The sequence below is a fragment of the Chionomys nivalis genome, chromosome 4 (assembly GCF_950005125.1).
Source record: "Chionomys nivalis chromosome 4, mChiNiv1.1, whole genome shotgun sequence".
Classification (NCBI taxonomy): domain Eukaryota; kingdom Metazoa; phylum Chordata; class Mammalia; order Rodentia; family Cricetidae; genus Chionomys; species Chionomys nivalis.
Window position 1 is genome coordinate 41,180,158 of NC_080089.1, and position 20,095 is coordinate 41,200,252.

Below are 20,095 nucleotides of genomic sequence, written 5' to 3' on the forward strand. Positions count from 1 at the left end.
GATGTATTGCTTCATTGCTACCTTTAATCCACTAGCAACAGACAAACCTCTTGGCTTTTCCTTCTCCTTGGGTTCTACTCACTTTCATTGTCAGCGGGTCTCTCCGAAGATGTGTGCAGGGACAGGACGGGAAGGGAGAAGAGGAATCACAAAGTGTGGGGCTTGGAAACGGTAATGTGGGACCAGCATGTGCTAAGTACCTACCGTGTGCCAGCCTCTGTGCTGCGGGATGTACGTGTTTGTTTTAGTCAATGTGCATGAAACCTTAAAGGTTCCTACATGTTTTCTTCACTGTAAATGAGGCTAGAGCTTGTGACAGAACCGGACAGCTACTAAGGTCCAAAGCCATGCTTCATCATTGCTGCCCCTGCCTGGATTAGCTTTAAGAAGAGGCAACAAGTCCAGGCTATTGTCTAGGTGCCCGGTAGGTGACACAACTTCCCCACCTTTACAGAAAAGATAGCATGGGTACAGGGCAGGTCCCACTCCATAGTCAGAGCTCTCCACACACCATGAGCTACGTGGCCTGCCCAGCCCCTGGAAGTACACTAAACCATTCAGGTTCATGGTGGGGAGAAACCAGAGAACCTCTCATAACTAGGAGACATTTGCTAAGTATGGACGCTCAGTCATGTTGACTTTCTTTGGACTTCATTAGCATACATAACCCAAATTGTTTATCATTTGAGTATGGATTCAGCAGGGAAAACCCCACTGAAAGAACGCTGCTTCTAATCCAGCAAATGGAGGCAGGGTTGGAGAAAGGGGGCATGTGGTTTGCAAGGGCGCAGCTTGGGTCATCCCAGGCACAATAGGGCTGGCTAGGAGGTCAGCTGCTTCCCAGTAGTCTCCTGCTCCTTCCTGTTTCCTGGGCCTCTCCCTGGCTGTCCCCGTATCACCCTGGGTCAGGGCCCTGCATCCGTCTAGCCACTCTGTCCAGCGTGGCAGGTGTATTCCAAGGCACTGGAAACCGTTTGGCAAAGGGAAAAGGACGCCGTTGTTAGCTTGCAGTTGGAGTCACATAACCTTTTCTTGCCGAAGCATTGGTATTCACATCCACAGCTCCCTGTCGCTACAGAAAATTGAGGAATCCGTACCCTATGCCTGGACGGCGGAATAGAGCCATGCAAAATTAGCAGAGCTGCTGGGCCTGAAAGAGACGACAGTGTCCTTTCTTTCATTAAAAAAAGAAAAAAGAAGTAGAAAGTCTGAGCGTGAGCAAAAAGGAATTTTAATCAAAATAGAAAATAGGGACAAAGCAAGACCCTTCCTTTTCAACTATTGGTATCAAACACACCAGTTTACAACACAGGCGAGCTGGCAAAGCTGGTGAAAAAAAATTAGCTGGAAAGGTATCTATCCATGGGGATAAAAATGGCCCTCAATGGCACCGTACAAATTTACATTGGAAAAAGTCCAAACTTCTGTACGAGACTCATTCGCTGATAGATGAACCTGTCCCTAGAGATACTGACCAAATAGCAAGCAAATCGGCATTTCAACCACAGTCGCAGCTCACTTTCCTAATTAGAAAGCCAATGGCCTGCACACACTTGAGGACGGCAGCACCAGGAAAAGGAAAATTGGTTCCCTGGTTTTGCCTTTTGTCGGATATGCGACCGCAATAAAAACTACAGCCCATTTTTTGTTAGTTCTGGGTGGCACTCTATTTAACAACCAAGCATGGGATTAAAGATTGCATGGGATACAGCAATCACCCCTTGTGGTCTCCAAGTTAAGACTGCTTGAATAAATACATGGTTACACCAAGGTCTTCATTAACATTATGAAAATTGAGGCCTCCATCAATTGAGTAATTGCCAGTAGCTCCTAGCCTTCCCTCTTTAGTCAGTGCCCCTGTAACAGGAGTCATTTACATATGCTAAACAGGCCAGCAGAGATTTGTGCTCTTCTCTGTCAGTGTGGGCAGAAGTGGCGGGTTTCTGCAGAGGAGCATTTGGGTAAAGCTTTCCTGGGATCTTTTCATACAGGACTCATTAAGGAAGTCACCAAAGCTGCTTTAGGGTGGTGCCTGTGTAGACATCAATCAATATGGAAGTTTCTCTGTGAATGAAACAAGAGTTCCCCGGGCAAAGAGAATCAGGGTGCTGAGTGGGTCAAGGATGACTCCAAGGCTATATACTGTCCAAGTCTGGACATGACCATATGACTTTAATTATTGCAAGTCAAGTCTATAAGGAACTAAGTTTTTCTATCTGTTACGGTGACTTCTGAGAGACATATACCTGTATGTATGTATATACATGTACATGTGAAAATATGTGCACATCAGTAAGGGAACTAGGAATGTGCATGTGTTTTTTTGCTTTTTTTTTTTTTTAAGATATGGTCTTGCTATGAGGCTTTTGCACAAATAAACTTCGACTTATTAAAGCATCTTCCAAGACAAGAAGGGCATCTACCTGTTTGGCACTATAGAAAGATGAACAACAAAACAGTAGACAGAGGAAAGCTTTCCCCAGGCCGAAGTATCTCTGGATTCTCCATCTCCCCACGATGTATGGAGAGGGTCTTACCTTGACTTTTCCATAGCTTCCTTTAGGGATGAGAATCTTGTAGCCATTGACCTCAACTGAGAGCTCCTTCACCCACGAGACAGCAGAGCCCCCTCGGTGCTCGTTCTTGGCCTCCACACTGAAGAAGGGGAGGCTGGAGGTTTGCAGACACTGTCGGGCCAATAGGTAAGCACAAGAGCCTTGGAAGTGGAAGAGGAAGCCGTCGAAGGTGTGGTAGTGTGGCTCCCCGAACACCACACAGGTGCTGGTCTCCACGGGGCTGCAGTAGAAGAACCGGCCCTTGGGTTCGCACACCTCATAGGGGCTGCAGGAGGCTTCCTGACAGTAGATCTCATTGTTAAAATCCAGACAGCGGCACTTGACGGTGCAGTTCAGGTCATCCCAAAACACCTCCCCTCGCCGAAGGAACTGTCCTGAGAATAAGGACAGCAGAGCCAACACTTACTACTTCCCCTCTGTGCCAGGCGCTGGGACAAAGGCTTGGCTTTGATTATGCCTTCTCGACCCACCCATGAACCTACTTAGGTAGAGATTAAGGACTGTCACCCTCATTTAACAATTGGGGAAACTGAGGCTTAAGAGCAGTTGAATAATTTCATTTAACGCCGCTCAGCAACTCAGTCAAGATTCCAAGCGGAGTGGGTCTGAATCCAGTGTGAGTTGCTGGCATTGTTAACTCCCCAGCTGGTGAGCAAGCCCACATTCAAGCAAAGACACATTGCCTTCGTCTGTGGGAAAGCCTCTGACACTCAGGAGCCATTTCCTTTTCAAGAATACGAGCAAGGGCATTCCAAAAGCAGACCCAGCTGATAGGACTGGGTCTCGGGACTCAGCAATCAGTTGTTCCTTTCCTAATTGGTTCATTTAATCAACAGTCTAGGCAGCATGTACGCAAAAAGGTCAACAGCACAAATCAGGAGGCAGACATAAATCCCAGCTTCCTGGGAATAGTCTAGAAAAGACTGACCTCTTCTGTGCTACTTTCAAAGGTTCATAAATACTACAGATGCTGCTCAGGCTGAATTTCAACCCTTGCAAGTTGTTTTCTCTCCAGCTCAAGACTGTGCCCAAGTCTGGTATTCCTCTTTCTTAATCTTCTGGAGAGAACGTGCTGACCAAGTCTAGGTCGGTGGAAGGACCAGGGGAATTACTTTAAGGCGTGTGCTAATTTTTAATAAATATTCACTACAGTTTATTTGACAGACATTTAATCTTTAAAATCACTTCCCTAAATAAATTATGTAAAACACACATACACACCAAGACTTAATATCTTGCAAGTTGTACAAGTCTACCATCTTAACCCCAGAAGAAGGCAGGGGACTGAAGGAACAGCTCTTTCTATATCTGTCCAACAAGAATATGTCTCAACAAGCAATTATGCCTCCTACCTGTTGAGATCTGCAGCTAAAAGGAGATAATAGATGTATTCATATTCCCAGTAGGTTGTATGTATCCGCCCTTAAAACAGACCCTAAGTCCTCTAGCACTTTGGCACTAGCTCAAGGTTGCACATCTTTTAACAGCCTTCATTCGGTATCAATTCCAGCCTCTGCATTTCCAGGCTTCCAATAAATGAGAGCAAAATGACTCTGAATAGAGGAGGTTTGGAGCAAAAGGTAGATGCTCTGTGATAATTTTGTTTGTGCAATGATGATTTAATAAGCCAGCTCCATGGAACCGAGTCCCTTGCTATAACCCAGGCCAAATCCCAATCTCATTAGATTGATATACGTCCAGTGGCACATAAAAACGCACAAGTCCTGTGTGGATATTGAATTTGCCCTGCATATGAAACCCAAACATATAACTCAAGAGGGAAAGAAAGCCGTGAAAGTGGGAACATTGCACACAGCCGGCATCAGACTGTCCCCACAACTCTGCCTGCCAATGCTGTCCATCATCACGGTGCTCATTCCCAGGACTCAGGTGCAAGGTTGCCATTGAGAGCTCACGTTGCACTCAGCAGTCAGTGAACTCTACAGTGCTTGAGCAAAAGGGAAGACATGCTAGGGTGAGAGTCTGAGCCGAGATGAGGAGGCAAGGGGATAGCATCTCAACAGCTGTTAACTAGTGTGATGGGGAGACTATCAACCAATCACATCTAATTAGGGGGTGGCTACCTGGGGCCCAAGTAGAAATACTGGTAGATCCAGGTGCGCCTGCTCTCTTTCTCCCAGGACCTATTGGATTTCGGACCTTCCATGCTTGTAGCATGAGTTTTCGCTTTTCAACTATTAAAAAAATATAACTGTTGTTCTTGAGCTGGTCTGGTTATTTATCGTGCCGACCTAATTTGTCAGCATTAGTGTTGTGTTGATTTTCCCAAAAGGGAAGAGGGACAATCTCAGAAATCACATGGGGGCTTTGGAACTAGATTCTTTCCTACCCAGATTAATACCCACTTAGCTGCATAGCGCTTCTTGCTATTCCAGCATGAAGGACTTCACGGAGTCCACAAGGCTAAGATGCCCAGGCAAGCCATCCGCACACACAACCTTGCCTGAGGGCAAAGTCAAGAGGTTAGGTAAATCAGTAGGTGAATGCAGGGAGCATGGGAACTTCAGACCATATGAAACTGGCTTTTCTATGTGGTGAAAATTGAAGCTGAGTCAAGAGAGACATCTGGCAGCAAAATAGGCAGACCATGTTTTCTACCCAAGGAGGAGCGATCTCCTTAGCCCAAAGCAAAAGGTTCTTACAGATCTGCAATCACTTTGCCCATCACATCCTGACTTCCACAATACTGTGTGCTGTGTTTTTTATTTGTGCTACACTATGTCACCATTATTTCTGTGGTTATTTCTTTTGCTGTAGTATTGTCATGGGCAACTATAACACTGACATCTCTGCTGAAGAGTAGCTGGGGTTCAGTGGGTCTCTTACGCTGTTCTTTAAAAAGATAAAGTGGATGGATTTGGTGCATCAGTGGACATGTGAATAGATGGATAGATAAGAAGACTAACGTAAGGTTGGGAGGATGGATGGATGGGTGGATGGGTAGGTAAGAGAACGGGAGGATGGGTGGATGGGTGGATGGGAGGATGGGCTGATGGGAGGATGGGTGGATGGGAGAACAGGAGGATGGATGGATGGGTGGATGGGTAGGTAAGAGAATGGGAGGATGGGTGGATGGGCGGATGGGAGAATGGGAGGATGGGTGGATGGGAGGATGGGCTGATGGGAGGATGGGTGGATGGGAGGATGGGTGGATGGGCGGATGGGAGGATGGGTGGATGGGCGGATGGGAGGATGGGTGGATGGGAGAACAGGAGGATGGGCAGATGGAAGGATGGGTAGGTGGGAGAATGGGAGGATGGGTGGATGGGAGGTGGGCTGATGGGAGGAAGGGTGGATGGGAGGATGGGTGGATGGGAGAACAGGAGGATGGGTGGATGGGCGGATGGGAGGATGGGTGGATGGGAGAACAGGAGGATGGGTGGATGGGAGGATGGGTGGATGGGAGGATGGGTGGATGGGTGGATGGGCGGATGGGAGGATGGGTGGATGGGTGGCTAGGGGAATGAGTGAATAGGATGGTAGATGGAGATGGGGTGGGTAAAGAGGGGAATATTGGATTGGTGAGTAGCTCGGCAAAAGGATGGAGAGGTGGATGATGGTCACTAGATGGGCATCAGATAAACAGTCAATTTCTTGCTTCTTGTTGCTGTAGCCTCTACTTCTACATACAGAGTTGTTAATAGAAATCCTGTTTCCTGAATCCTTTGAATACATAGGAGGCAGGAATCACTACCCAGGGATGCTCCTGTGAGAACTCCAGGGCTATTATGCAGTTCTGAAGAGATTTTGGTAGTTGAGAAGAGAAGCCACCACACTCCAGAAACCAATGTAAAGGGAACTCACCGAGGAGCCTGTTCACACAGACTAGGAGCAGTTTTGATTCCCCCAGTCCCTGCAATGTCTTCCTATCCCTCTGAGGATTTTAGAAGCTCCCCTGAAAAGTCTGCTACTTTTTTCTTTCTCCTTGTACTAGGAGCTCCTGATTTACCACTACAGGGACTTGGCGACACTCCAAGTTCACCCACTCCTGTGGCTCTGCGGCATGCAGATGGCAGGAGAAGAGTAAAGATGAGGATGGAATCTTAAAGAGGAAGCAACAACAACAACAAAAATAACGTGAGGACAGGAGGGCTCCCTTCTGTCCATGTGGCTGAGAAATAACTTAGGATCCTGGTGCACTTTGGAGATAGTCCAAACTAGTAGCTGCCTGCACCCTACAGGCAAGGGCTTGGAAGTATACCGCACGCAGTGTTCCTCCCGGGCTGATGAACGTGCGTGCTAAAATTACCTTGATCTCTACCAGGCAGCTGAAAGATGTCAAAAGAGTAAGCCATCAGGAACAAGTCCGCCCCCGTGGCTGGAAAGCTCGCCTGTCAATCTAAGGGAAAGGAACCCTGCTCTGTCAGAGAAAAGAGGAAAGGTTTACCCCTGGAGGTGCAGCCATTGGCCGGGTCGATTTCCTTCCCGTCAACTTTAAATGCCCAGCGTCCTGGAACATTGACATTCGTGGTCTCTTGGATATTTACAATCTCAGGAGTTCTTGATCCCGGTAGGCTGAAGAAATTTGTGAGGTTTCCACCATTAAATCCCGCCTGGAGCATGAGAAAGAGAGAGAGAGAGAGAGAGAGAGAGAGAGAGAGAGAGAGAGAGAGAGAGAGAGAGAGAGAGAGAGAGAGAGAGTTTTGAGTGAACATCATTTCTATTAGTTATCTGAGCTAGCTACTTGTTTTTGTTTTTTTTGTATTTTTAGTTTTTTTGAGACAGGGTTTCTCTGTGTAACAGCCCCAGCTGTCCTGGAACTAGCTCTATAGACCAGGCTGGCCTCAAACTCACAGAGATCCGTCTACCTCCCCAGTGCTGGGATTAAGGGCATGTGCCAGCACTGCTCAGCGCCAACTACTTTAAGAATCCATCACACCTGGAAACAAGAGGTTCCTTTTTCCCTGAACTCCACCAGGCCACCATTCAAGGTGTGGAAGGCCTGTCTAGTTCACCCCATGCCAAGATTAAGGTAGAAAAGATGAACAAGGCTAGCCCCTCAGTGCAACTACAAGATCAGACATGTTTCTAGAACAAAGGTATCGGCAGGGCTCTGTCCATGATGCTAAGCAAAGCAAGCAAAGGATGTAACAATTTAAATCTACAAGAGGACGAGACGGGGAGCCTCTTACCTGTGCCATCACACCCCCAAGGCCTGTCAGGGGGTCGCCCCCACTCGCCGTCCCGGTAGTCCAGTTGATTTCATAGTAATTAAAGAGTGTGAATGTGTAGGAGCCATCGGACACCAGCACGGACTGGAAGGTGTTCACCTGCAGAATATGCAGAACAAGCTCAGGAGCTCCTCACCCAGTGGTGGCTCCCGGCCACACCACAACCTCTATGGACGCCCCCCTCCACCCTACCACCAAACAGTTCTGAACTGTACTGCTTCCCGGTCCTCATGCTCTGTCTTTTCTAGAAATTTGTCCTTGCCTCCAGTGCAAAAAAGCAAGATGTGTAGGACTGTGTATCCAAATGAGAAATTGGCTGAGATAAACCTGGAGTCTGACTCAGTGCTCCCCCCACCCTGCCCCGCCCCTCCCCTTGACATCTCTTTTGGACCAAAACAGAAGACTCAGAGGACCTGTCTGAGCATGCTATGACTTGAGAACACCTATAGATGGCAGCATGAGAATAAACTATAGGAAAGAGTCAAGCCAGGGATCTCAGCACCAATACCTGCACCCACAGCCAGAGTGGGCAGGGTGGGGAGGGGAGGGACGCAGAGAACCCAAAGCTCCAGTACATTGATCCTCTGGACTGGGCTCTCCCAGTTCCTGGAAGACATAGCTAGTCCGGATGAGGCGTCTCCCCTTTTTAAAATGAAAGTTGGGAAGTGATTTTTAAGAATAACTTTCTGGAAAGAAAATATTCCTCTAATTGAGCATTTATGCATGACTTAGTATCTGCAAAATCATCAGTGCTCATCCATAACTTGGACTGAAGCTAAGATGGGCAATGGTTTCAGTCCATTCCATTTAGAGCTAAGTAACTACAGACTAAGGGAAATGAGTTGCTGGAAACTGAGCAGTGACAGGGTCATGGAACATGGGATCTCCCCAGTCTACCTCTCAGGACATGGTCACTCTATGCTGCCTTAATCGCAAACTTCTGAGAGGACAGAGATGTTACATAAATTCAAACCAACCTTGCAGTTGGTACTCAGATATAAGATGCATCAAGCTTTGACCTTTCCTATTTCCCTTTCCTAATCCCCCACCCTTGGACCTGTGTTTTCAGGTAATGCAGATCAAAATAGAATTAAAAGTAGCCATTATGACCTTTCTCTGTTCAAGCCTCATCCTTTTCCTATCTGCCTGAGAGCGTCCCAGTTAGCATTCAGCGAGAGGGCAGAGGAAGACCCAAATTCCTATCCTGTGTAATCAGACTGGGGTGGAGGATCTTGGAAGCCCATTCTAGACAGTCCCAGGGAGGAGTACCTTGCTAATAAAGAAAAGCCCCTTTTGTGAAAGAGAGCCTTCTCCTCCGGCGCTGTGCCTGCCACAGCCGATGGCGTTTATGATAGAGTTGGCTGTGTATATGCCTTCATTCTTTGGGTTCGTTCAACAAAAGAGGAAAGTGGGACACAGAAATGAATGATCAATAAACTCGAGGTTTCTACAAGATCACTAGTAGGGCCAGATTCAAAGGATAGATGCAAAGTTAGGGTCATGCAAGGACCGAAGCTTGACCCTGTTCATAGTAGGATGCACCTTGAGAAGTGAATTTCTATCAACTTTAGGTTGGAAATACCTGTGGCTCAAGCAAGTCCTGAGAGTACCTCCCCAAATCACGCCATCTCTTGTTACCCCTAAACCAACCAGCCACCCCAAAGCTGACCTGTCTAACATATGCACACTCCTCAGGTGTTCACACATACACATACACACAAACACACACACACATACACATATACACACACATACACATATACACACACTTACATACACATACATATACATACTCACATACACACACATATACACACACATACCTATGCACACATTTTTTTCCAATACTCATTTTAAGACCTTTCTAGATCTGTTTTTGCACACGAATTCAGAGAACTTCTCAGGATACTACCTGGGGGAAGCGCCTGAAGAAAGCGGTTAGGAGCCAGCCTACAGAGTTCAGCATGAAGCCTCTGCTCTGTCTCTTAGGAGGTTTGAACCCCTCTTATTGTCCCCTTGGAACATAGCACTTGGGGAATTTTTATGGGGCTTAAGAAACAGCCGACTCCAGGGCTAGCACATAGTTAAAACTTCAGTAAACACCAGTTCTCCTTAAACACATCCATTTCCTCTTTAGTTGGGCTTCCATGGCACTTCCTTTCCTTAAGGTCTCTCCAATCCCCTATTTAGTGAACCCAGGGATAAGCAGGCAGTCTTGGATTGGAGAGGTGGATCCATATCATAGATAGGGATGATGGGCACTTTGCTGTTCTACAGAAACCATCTTTTTCTTTTCTCTCATAGAGCTCAAATCCCTCAAAGTTTCACTGTTCATCCTCATGGAAATAGATCTTACTTGCTTCAGAAACTCACCCCAAAGTAGGAAGCAGAAAACACCCACATTATCTGGCCATCTTTACAGCCAGTAGAGGTTTCGGTAGAGGAAAAATGGTGGTCAGCATTTGATGGGCATTTCTTCTCTCCCCTACCCCTTCACTGACACTAAAATTTATCGATTGCTGGCACCCTGCATTCTAGCGCTGTAAGATATGAGGCTTAAAGAACATAAAGTATCACCTGAGGAGTCGTTAGCGATCCATAACATGACAGAGGGAAATGCATGCTTCTTTAGGGGTTATTTCTAGCCAATGCATCTGCCGTTTATACGTGCGTCTTTCTGTTCTGCAGGACCTCTTAGCAATAAAGTGCTTTGAGCTTCTCTAGTCAGATAATACTAAACCACATGCTCATTGCATCCTAGCCATGAATTGCAAGGCCAGCACTTTTGAACCTCTCTCTGGTACCTCTCTCTGTTCTACCCTAAATAGTCAACTCATTGCCAGGAAAACAGATGGAATTAGAAATAACCCTAGGAAAGAAGAGAACAGATATTTTTAAAGCATCTTTGCTTACTAGGGAGCTGGAGTTGAAGATGCATGTGTTTGCAACTTCAAAAACCTCCATTATTGTGGTCACCCAAACAAGCTGTACGTGTCCATGGAAACTGGGGTTTTTCCCCTTTAGGCAGAAAGTTGATTGCCTCTATGATATTACCAGAGATAATCTTTTTTATTTGACTTTTATTTGACTGCTCATTTGGGATCTCAGAGCAGATGTTGAAACTTTACTCAGGAATTGCTTTAACTGCCCACTCTAATTAACATCAAATATGAAGCATTTCAGCCCTGGTCACAATAAAAAAAAATGTCATAACATAATAAAATGAACCAGGCTGTTTGTTCCCAAATCAGACACCCTGCTTTTCTCTTCCTATCATATTTTATTGAGGGGGAGAAAAGGGAAATTATTGATAGTGAGAAACATTTGTGCCCCTGGCGAGAGAAAACGGCCTTTGTGTCCCTCAAAAGATCCCTAATCGCATGGCCTTGAACAAGTCTCGGGGTCTCAGTTACTCTCTCACAAAATCGAGTGCTGCCTCCTGCAAGAGTATTGTCAAGGGACGCCTCTTGGACACTGGTAATGAATTGTGACAGGTGACGCATCTGAAATATTTCAGCTGACTGGACTGGTTCACACTGATATTTCCCTCTGTTTCCTGGAAAGTGGGTGGCAAGACCTATTAGTGTAACTCAAGCGAGCTGACATTCCTCAGCTCTAGCAATTAGACTGCAGCTCGGTAGTGAGGACAGCTAAGAACGAGGTGTCAGAGGCCCGCGCGGGAAGGGGGAAAGTTGAATGATTACAGGCGTGGTGCTGCTGCCTCCATAGAACGTGACTTCCTCCCAGGTCACGATGAAAACCCAGGTGGCAGAGAAGGTCGCCATGTCTTTGAAGTACTTCCTGATGTCCTTGGTGGCTCTTCTCAAGATGGCGGGGTCCATAGTCTCTCTGTAATAGATCTCCCCCCGAATTCCATTGTGCACATCTGCCCAAAATGGAGCAATGAAGGCCCTCCCGTCCGTCAGGGGAAAGGACTCCGGCGTAAACTGGCTCACTAGCACGTTGAAGGAAACAACACCATTGTTATTGACCTATAAAAATAAGAGATGTTTTGCACAGGGGACCTGAAACAGGGAAACTTCAGAGTCACAGATTAAGACAGACACACAGCCAATCACCTGGATTAAAAGGGCTTTTAAATCTCTGACTTTGAAGCCCTGAGTACCTGCTCCCAGGGCTCAGACGAGGAGGTTCGCTTCCTCCCAAACAGTCTCATTGGTTTTCTTTCACTTTCAATTTGTAGCCAGCGTCATTCCTTATTAATAACCAGCCTCGTTTTCCTGTTCTCGGTCCGATCTCTATTTGCATTTATTAAATGCTACTGGGTTGTGGGGGGGTGTGTGCGTGTGCGTGTGTGTATGTGTGTGTGTGTTAGGTCAACCTGGGGATAATGAGACAAAAAAAGACTAATTTGTTGAGAGCCACAGAGTCACAGATGCAAACCAGACAGGGGAAAACCAACAAACTCGAAAGTACAGTTCAAGTTAATAATTGAAGCACTTCATAGCGTACCCCAAGTCTTACTCTATAATGAGTCAAGGAGAGATGACTCAAACACCCCTTCGCTGAACTCAGATCTCAGGGTGAGCCGTATCATGCTCTGGGTGAGACATAAACAAACAAAGGAAAACTTCTCTTGCTATTGTAAGTTCTTCCTCACTCAGAAAAAGGACAAGGTTAAGAGTAAGGATGTCCAGTCTCTGTCCAGTTCTTGTCATTTGACAGTGTCTTTGTGCCATCGCTGCATAGAAATTCAGACATGAGTACTTCGCATTGCATGTAAAAATACTACCGAGTGGTGATTGTTTTATGACCTGCAAAATGGCTTAGGGATAACAAAACCTTACTGCAGTGTGTTCCCTCAGTCCATTCCGGACCTGAAATCCATCCTGTGTCTGAGAGAAACACCCGTGTCAGGAATACTCGCAGTTCCTGGGCAGAGGAAAGCCGGGGATGATTGCCCTCTACGTCACACTGTTTGTTCTATTCCCACCAATCAGTAACAGGCTAGGCATTAGCAGTGACCCTAGTTCCTTGGGGAAGTGCTTTGCCGCTAGACTGAGGACACCTCAGCAGGCATCGGAAGAAATTCTGTGAGGTTTTGGTGTGAGAGGGCCAGAGCAGGGGAATGTTGGAATCCTGTTGTCTTCAAGGAACAAAGAACCACCCAGAGGTCTTTGGATGATCGAAAGACTGCACTACTCAAAGCACTGGGAACTCGTGGGATAGTTTACCCCCGCCCCCACCCAATGATCCTGCCCTCAACTATGGTTTCTCCTTCTGCAAGGCTATGAACCTTGAGGCTCTATGTCACACTGTGCAATGGGAGAGAAAGAGGAACTGGCTGAAATACAGGCTCTAGGGGCCTGGGAGGCTAAGACTCCCAGAATGGAAGGCCTTTCATCTTCAAAAGCAGGTCAGCATGCTTCAGAACTCACAGTCAGCTCCCTCAGACACAGTCCAGGGAGGCCCCCTCTGTGAGGAGGATGCCAGAGCCATGTATTTGCTAGGGGAGAACCGGTTTAATTAAAACACAGAGGCTCACCTGCAGAGGAGTTTGGCGGGCGGAGTGGGGGGGGAGACGCATGTGTTTTGATTGTATTCTATTTGTATTCTATGGTTGAGAGCAGTGGCTCTCAGACTTTTGGGGGCACTAGGATTACCTGGAGAGCTCATTAAGGCAGATTAGTAGGCTCGCTCCCCCGGTTTCTGAGTCAGCTGGGGTGGAAGGTGACAAGGCAGGTGGCAGGTGGCGCTGCCCTTGGTTCAGGAACCCTTCCTTAGAGTAGTGGGAGAGGGGGTGATTTTCTCGCTGCACGCCAGCAACCGCCAAAGCAGCAGCCTCGGGGCAGACATGGAAATGCTCCAAATTCATTTGTTTGTTCCTCCAGGATAGGGCACAGACCTAGGGTGAGATGCCGCAGATTCTGCCTATGCCTCCCTTGGTCCATGAAGGCAGAGATGAAGACAGGCTCAGCTGCTCCAAACCACAGTCTCCCTGGCAGCAACTTAAACCCTCCAAATTACACAGCCTGAGAAGGCAGGTGCCGGGAGAGCTCTCACAGCCACGGAAGCACTTCCTAGCGCGGGCTCAGAGACGGCACAGGCTCGACAATGGCACCCTCTGGCACAGCTACCAACCTGAGAAGGGTGGCCAGTTCTGCAAACAGCTTTCATGCAATCATTGATTATCCATCTCTCGCGCTCCAGCTCAGCCTCAAATTGGTTGGAAGCCCAAGAAGAGCAGATGCCTAAACTTTCCATACCCCCAGAAGGGAGCGAAAAAATGATATTGCTCCTATTGTGGCTCATTGTATCTTTTTTTTTTTCTTTTCTTGTTGAGTAGCAGAAATGATGTGCGCGGCATTGGAGCCTCTGCTTCACTTCGGGGTTTAATCACCCACAAAGGCGATTTATTGCCCTGTATACTCCTCCACTATGAACATTAGCCATTAAATATACCTTTGACTTTCTTAATCATAAAACCCATCAGCTCATGAAATCTCAGGACTTGTCGTTTTGGCCGCCGATAAATCCTCTATTGTCAGAGCCCTGGAAAGGGGTATTCAAAGTGCTTTCCTTAATGACAAACAGAAGGGAGAAGCGCTCAGGAGCCGCTGCTGCACTTACATAGACGGTGCGGTAAGGAACACCAAAGAAGAAAACGGGGATGGCCAGCTTAATCTCAGATGAGCTTCCATCGTCTACTTTAGGGGTTTTGGTGTCATTCTGCCAAAATGGATACATGAGCTCCCTGGGCTGGGCTGTCAAGAGAGATGGTGGTTACAAAGATTAGATGGCAGCTGCCACTTCCATTCGGCAAGCTCCTCCCCTCCCACCCACTAAAGTCAGTTTGTCTGAGTGTGGTTTGTAAGCCAAAGGCAAGGCAGACGGCCTTTCCACCCTGAGTCTATGCTATACCTAGTCCATGATCTTTGATCTTCTGTCTCTGGGGGAAAAAGGGACACACACAGTCTCTACTTAAAGCAAAGACCTACGTGCTTTATTATTGTGTGCCCGTGCATTGGAGAGAGCAGTGGTGAGCGTGGGTGGGAAGGTCATGCCACCGTGGGTACCTGGAGCTCTCAGGGTATGGAGGCAGCCTTTAGATCTGCATGGCTGAGGAGGACTTGCTTCTTGAGTAGACAACCAGATGGTGAGAAGGTAGGTGTAACCAGAGAGCACCCTCCGAAGCTAAGAATTCTATTTACCAGGAGGGTCCCAAGAGTTTTTTCCTAAGACCCCGTCCTTCCTGCCACACAACAAAAGGCATCAGAGCCCAAGAGGAATAAAATTGGAACCAGCACAAAGTGGGGTGAAAAGAGTTGGTAGTCACTGCCTGTAAGTGACCTTGACCGAGACTGGCCCAAGGCTCTCTGCCCAAGCTCTAGTCACAAAAATCAGACATGGGATTCTCCAACAGAGGGAGTTTTGTGTGTGTGTGTGTGTGTGTGTGTGTGTGTGTGTGTGTGTACGTGGAGTGCTGAAGTACTCTGTAGGGTGGACACAATGTTCCTCCTGGTCCTCTTAGTCAGAGATGAGGTGTTACACAGACCCCTTCCTGGATGCTTGGGGTGCAAACTCTTGCAAGGTATGGCCCAGACTGGTGGGAAAAAAATAAGACAATGTCCCCAGGGCCTATGCTACCAGGGACCTGGCACAACTGCACCTCTGAAGTAATCAACATGTCATGTCTGGTGTCACTTTTCTCTGTCACTGTTCTTTCTCCTTTTGAGTGAAAGCTGGATAACAACATTTTTCTTCCTTTGAAAGTTTATCTGTAGTTTTCTGGGGGTGGGGGGTGGGGGTAGCTGATCCATGTGGGGGTGGGGCAGCTGATACACGCTGGGCTGTGGTCACAGCCCTCAAGCCTGTCTGTCCAGAAGCTGACACCCAGTCTCATGTCACCCCTCTCTCCGGGAAAATCCCTGCTTTGCACTGATGGAGCTGATACAGGGGAGGACAGCTGGTCGTGGCCAGTTCTTCCCCTTGGGGAGCCTTTTAGTAAGCGGCCAACAGCCCCTGAAAAGAGCTTGCAGAGTGGACAGACAGCAGCCTGGAGGGCCAGGCAAAGCGCCCGCACCTTCGCTCTGGAGTTGGTGCAGGTCTGCCCGGATAAAGGTTCACTCTCTGGAGGACAGCATCAAGAAAGCAGGGCACTAGTCCAGTCATTAGTATTCACACATTATGCCGCGCATCTCAGAAGTCTGGGAAACTGACCAAATCCTAACCTGTAGGAGAGGCTGTGGCTGATTGAATCTCGGGAGCTCTCAGCCAGTGATCTGGGTTTGATGTCACAATCAGTATTTAGAAAGGCTCTTTGAGCATTCTTACATTTTGGTAACAACGTGCAAATATTTAGAAGACAAAAACTTCAAAAAAACTGTTTGTAATTCTTACTCTGGTATTAAACACAGGTACTTATTACATTTGAAGGTGATAGATTGCCTTGAATTGCTAGCACATATAGAGGCAAACTACAGGTTTGTCCTTCATGGGGAACTTTTTGGGAGTCATGCCATGGCATGTAATCCTTTCCAGGCAAAGGTCTAATTGGTATTTTGCACAGCAGTGGCCAATCTGTCTGGAGAAGGGAAGATCCAGCTTGCTTTTAAGGACACAGAAAGCATTGATGATGGAGACCGCCCTAACTCTCTGTTTGTTCCAAGATTCTTCACTTGGTTTGTGATGTTGAACAGAAATAACAGCTAACAGTTATTCTCAAGAATATTACAGATAAGCACATCCAACACCATACAACCTCAATAAAGATTTTCTGAATAAACAGGACACTCCACAAAAGGGGACAGAAGTAAACAGCAGTGATTGCCATCTTAGAACCTATTACCATTGAAAACAGCACATTTGGCAGCATGGCCTATGGCTAGTGTCAGAGTCAGCCACAGAAACACTATCCCTACCCATGCTTGCTCTAAACTAGGAACTACACAGTAAGTAGAGTTGTGTTTCTAGGATTTCTCCTTTTCACCAAAGAAAAACACACTTCCTTGGAGTAGAGGTGGAAAATGGAGTCGCTGGGATTATTGGAGGGAAATCACTCTATTGTTACTTTGGGTTACGTAATACAACTATTAATTCACCCAATTCTAGGACAGTGGGCATGATCGTAAAGGAAAGGTCCTTCCAAGACCTGGAACCATGTGGCATCTGAACTTAAGCAAAACAAAGGTGCTTTGGAATATAAACCCTAGAAGAACAAGATGTACACGGATTGCCCTATCTTTCTAATCTAAAAGCCCAAGAACAGCAGGAGGAAGACATACACATAGTTCTTTGCTCACTTAAGGCAGAGACAGAGAGAAAAGAAGGGATCATGAGCGCTCAGGGAGCTAATTAACTTATTCCATTTGTAGTTTTACATTTTTTGGCCAACATCATCGGTCCCTGAGAAACAGATCACCAACACCATCGTTACTGCTGCAGCTTCCTAACTTGGAGCTAAAATAAGAACACTCTTTAAAGTCTCCAGCATATGCTAGATGGGATCGATGATGAGAGAAGTGATGGACAACCTCAACTTCTACATTGAGAATTAGTCTGCATTATTTTAAAGACCTTCACCGGTATATACAAATTGTATTCAAAGTTAAATAAGAAAAAGTGAGCATCATTCAAAGTTAATGCATTTTACCCTTGACAACAGAGTTTAATTTACTTTTTTCCCCACCTTGTTGTATCTGCAGACACATGTACACCTGCCCTTGCAATTATGATGCCAACAAAAGTGTCTCTTTATAAATTCAAGAGCGTGCTGATCAAGAGCTTTATGAGATTCTGTCGTACTCACCTTGGTGCTGAACAAGTGCGAAGATGAAAGAGACCCAAATTCTAAGTAATGATGAATAATTCATCCTGAAATTTTAAAAAAAGAAAAAGGAAAAAAAAATCCCCTGCTTGCCAGAGTAAATAGAACACTAGGTGTGTTTGGTGGCAAACCCCCGAGACACACCACAACCATCACAGAACACATTCACATCACAGCGTCAATCCTGCAGAGTCAGTCGGAATTCCCAGAAGGCTCATGGGTCCTCCTAAGTTTAACACTTGGGGAACAAGGTAGACCTCCCCAGAAGAAGACTACCTAGAAGTGTACATGGGTGGTCAGGGAATTAGAGGGGAGTCGATGCAACTTGCAAGGAGCAAGGAAGGGAAAGGTGTCTACTCTGCATCTGATTCAAACAAAATAGCATCCAACTCCAAAAATGCAGGACCCGGACTGGGTCTCGGGAATGCTAGCCTCTATAAGACCCAACAGTCCTAATCTCACAGGGCATTCTCTATCAGGGTCAAAGAAATGTTGGTTAAAAGACCATGTGTTTCTCCAGGTAGGAGGATTTAGAGTATGTCATCCTCTTCTCAATGACATGGAGCCAATCCAGTATTTTACTAATCAGACTCACGGGTGGTCTAAGATTGCCCACCGACATTCTGCAGTGAAATGAATGATCGATGGTTGGCTTTGGTGCTCAAAGAGCATCACACCAGAGTGGGTCCTTGGAAATACAACAGAAATAGAGCCCGGCACGTGAGCAACTCGTTAGTTTCAGGAAATTAATTAAAAGTAGGAACATCACAAAGCTGAACTCGTTTGCATGTTAATTTACGCTCAGTTGAGCGGGTGGCTTTACCCTCTGTTAGGAACGTGGATAGTCTGCGCTGCTCCAAAAATGCTGAGATGCAAACACACCCGCAAGCTCCAAGTTCAACATGCACCTGCTTGAGAACCCAGGCGCAGACCAGGAAACCTGCTCCCAACCGCGTTCTTAAAGATAAACACCCTACTCTTATCATTTGAGGTTATCAGTTTTCTTTTTTTTAAAGCCAAACTTTTAGAAGAAACCAATGAGTTGATACTGTGAGAGTCTCATGGCAATCTTCAGCTATCAGTCATGCCCATAGAGGTCTCAAGCATACAGCAAATCTAGTTTGGCTGCAAATGGCAGAGAACTCCAACAGCTATCACATGCAGCTCGGGCGGAGGCAGCGCAAGCTTCAGGCTGGAGGCCTTGGGGGAGCAGCGCGGACAGCAGCAGCAAGGAGGAGTCATTTAGATAGTTGTATTTATGAAAAAATGCCACTAACCTGTTCTGTCGAGGCTGGAGGAATTGAGTGGGAAATAATAAGCCAAATCTTGGTGAGTCCGGAAAATTAGGTATAAGAATTCACTCCGGTTCTCTCGTCTCTCTGCCAATTATTTCTGATCCCTGAAATGACGTCCGAATCCTGAACTCTTAAAACTAAAAATTCGGTTAGTCCTGCACTAGCGTCAGGTAGTGTTGAGTTGCAATCAAGTTGCTTTCTATTGATTAAGGAAAAGTAAATCTGAAAGATCGGTTTCAGGACTGCGTGGAGAGTCTCTTTTCCTGAAAAACTAGACCTCCCCCACTCCTTTAAAAGGAAAAAAAAAAAAAGTGGATTCAGATGGAAATGTCAGGTACTTGGAGCCGAAACCTTGGTTTTCTCTGATCGGAATCACTTTGCACTGAAAACACAAAGGAAACCCTCCCTTTCTCTTTGTACCCAGGAGAAGGCAACTGTCTAGCATTACAGAATTAGCATCCACCAGCATGGGAGAAAACCCAACAAAGCGGCTCCCTCTGACAGTTAAATGAAGTTGGTTTTCTACTGAAGTTTCCTTTTTCTCTCTCTCCTTCCTTCCTCCATCTCTCCCTCTGTCTCTCCCTCTCCACTCTGTCTTTCCTTCCTTCCTTCCTTCCTTCCTTCCTTCCTTCCTTCCTTCCTTCTTTCTTTCTTTCTTTCTTTCTTTCTTTCTCTCTCTTTTTCTTTCTTCCTTTCCTTCCTTTCTTCCTTTTCTCTCTCTTCCATTCTCTCTTGCTTTCCTCTTTCTTTCTTCTTTTCTTATCTGTTCACATACAGACTCTACTCTGACTCCCCCCTTCCTCCCCGCCCCCCACAGGTATATATAAAGTATTTAATGAAACTTTCCCAAATGTGTCTAGGTTTTTATTCCTTGTTCTCTCTCTCTGATTCATTCAGAGATGCTCAGGGGCACTTCCCAGGCAAAGGAGAAAAAGGAAACTACGCCTGTGGCCCTTAGGCTGATACCCCTAAGGGTCTTCACAGGTAGTGGGATACAGGCTTCCCCTGATGAAAGTGCCCAGGAAGGACTTTGGAAGGGGGTTCAAACAAAGAAAGACCTTTCAGCTTGATGATTGCACAAGACCAGTGAACATAAACTAAATCCAATCCAAATTAGTTAACCCTGGGCAATACACATACAAGCAACACTAGATGAGCTCAGTAGATTGTGTTTTCATTTGTGCATATAAATATATATATATGTATGTATTTATATGCATGTACATATGTGTGTATGTGTGCAAG

At 46.4% G+C, this 20,095-nt stretch overlaps 1 protein-coding gene across 1 annotated transcript in view; it reads right to left on the reverse strand.

The window, feature by feature from the left end:
- The window catches only part of Tecta (tectorin alpha), a 70,124-nt gene extending 52,523 nt beyond the window's left edge, over positions 1 to 17,601 (reverse strand). Inside the window, exons 1-6 of the mRNA XM_057768349.1 lie at positions 17,538 to 17,601; positions 14,360 to 14,493; positions 11,473 to 11,760; positions 7,730 to 7,867; positions 6,985 to 7,150; positions 2,538 to 2,950 (exon numbers count right to left, since the gene is read on the reverse strand). Coding sequence (XP_057624332.1) covers positions 2,538 to 2,950; positions 6,985 to 7,150; positions 7,730 to 7,867; positions 11,473 to 11,760; positions 14,360 to 14,493; positions 17,538 to 17,601 — 1,203 coding nt within the window. The remainder of the gene's footprint in view (positions 1 to 2,537; positions 2,951 to 6,984; positions 7,151 to 7,729; positions 7,868 to 11,472; positions 11,761 to 14,359; positions 14,494 to 17,537) is intronic.
- Positions 17,602 to 20,095: the final 2,494 nt, after the last annotated feature.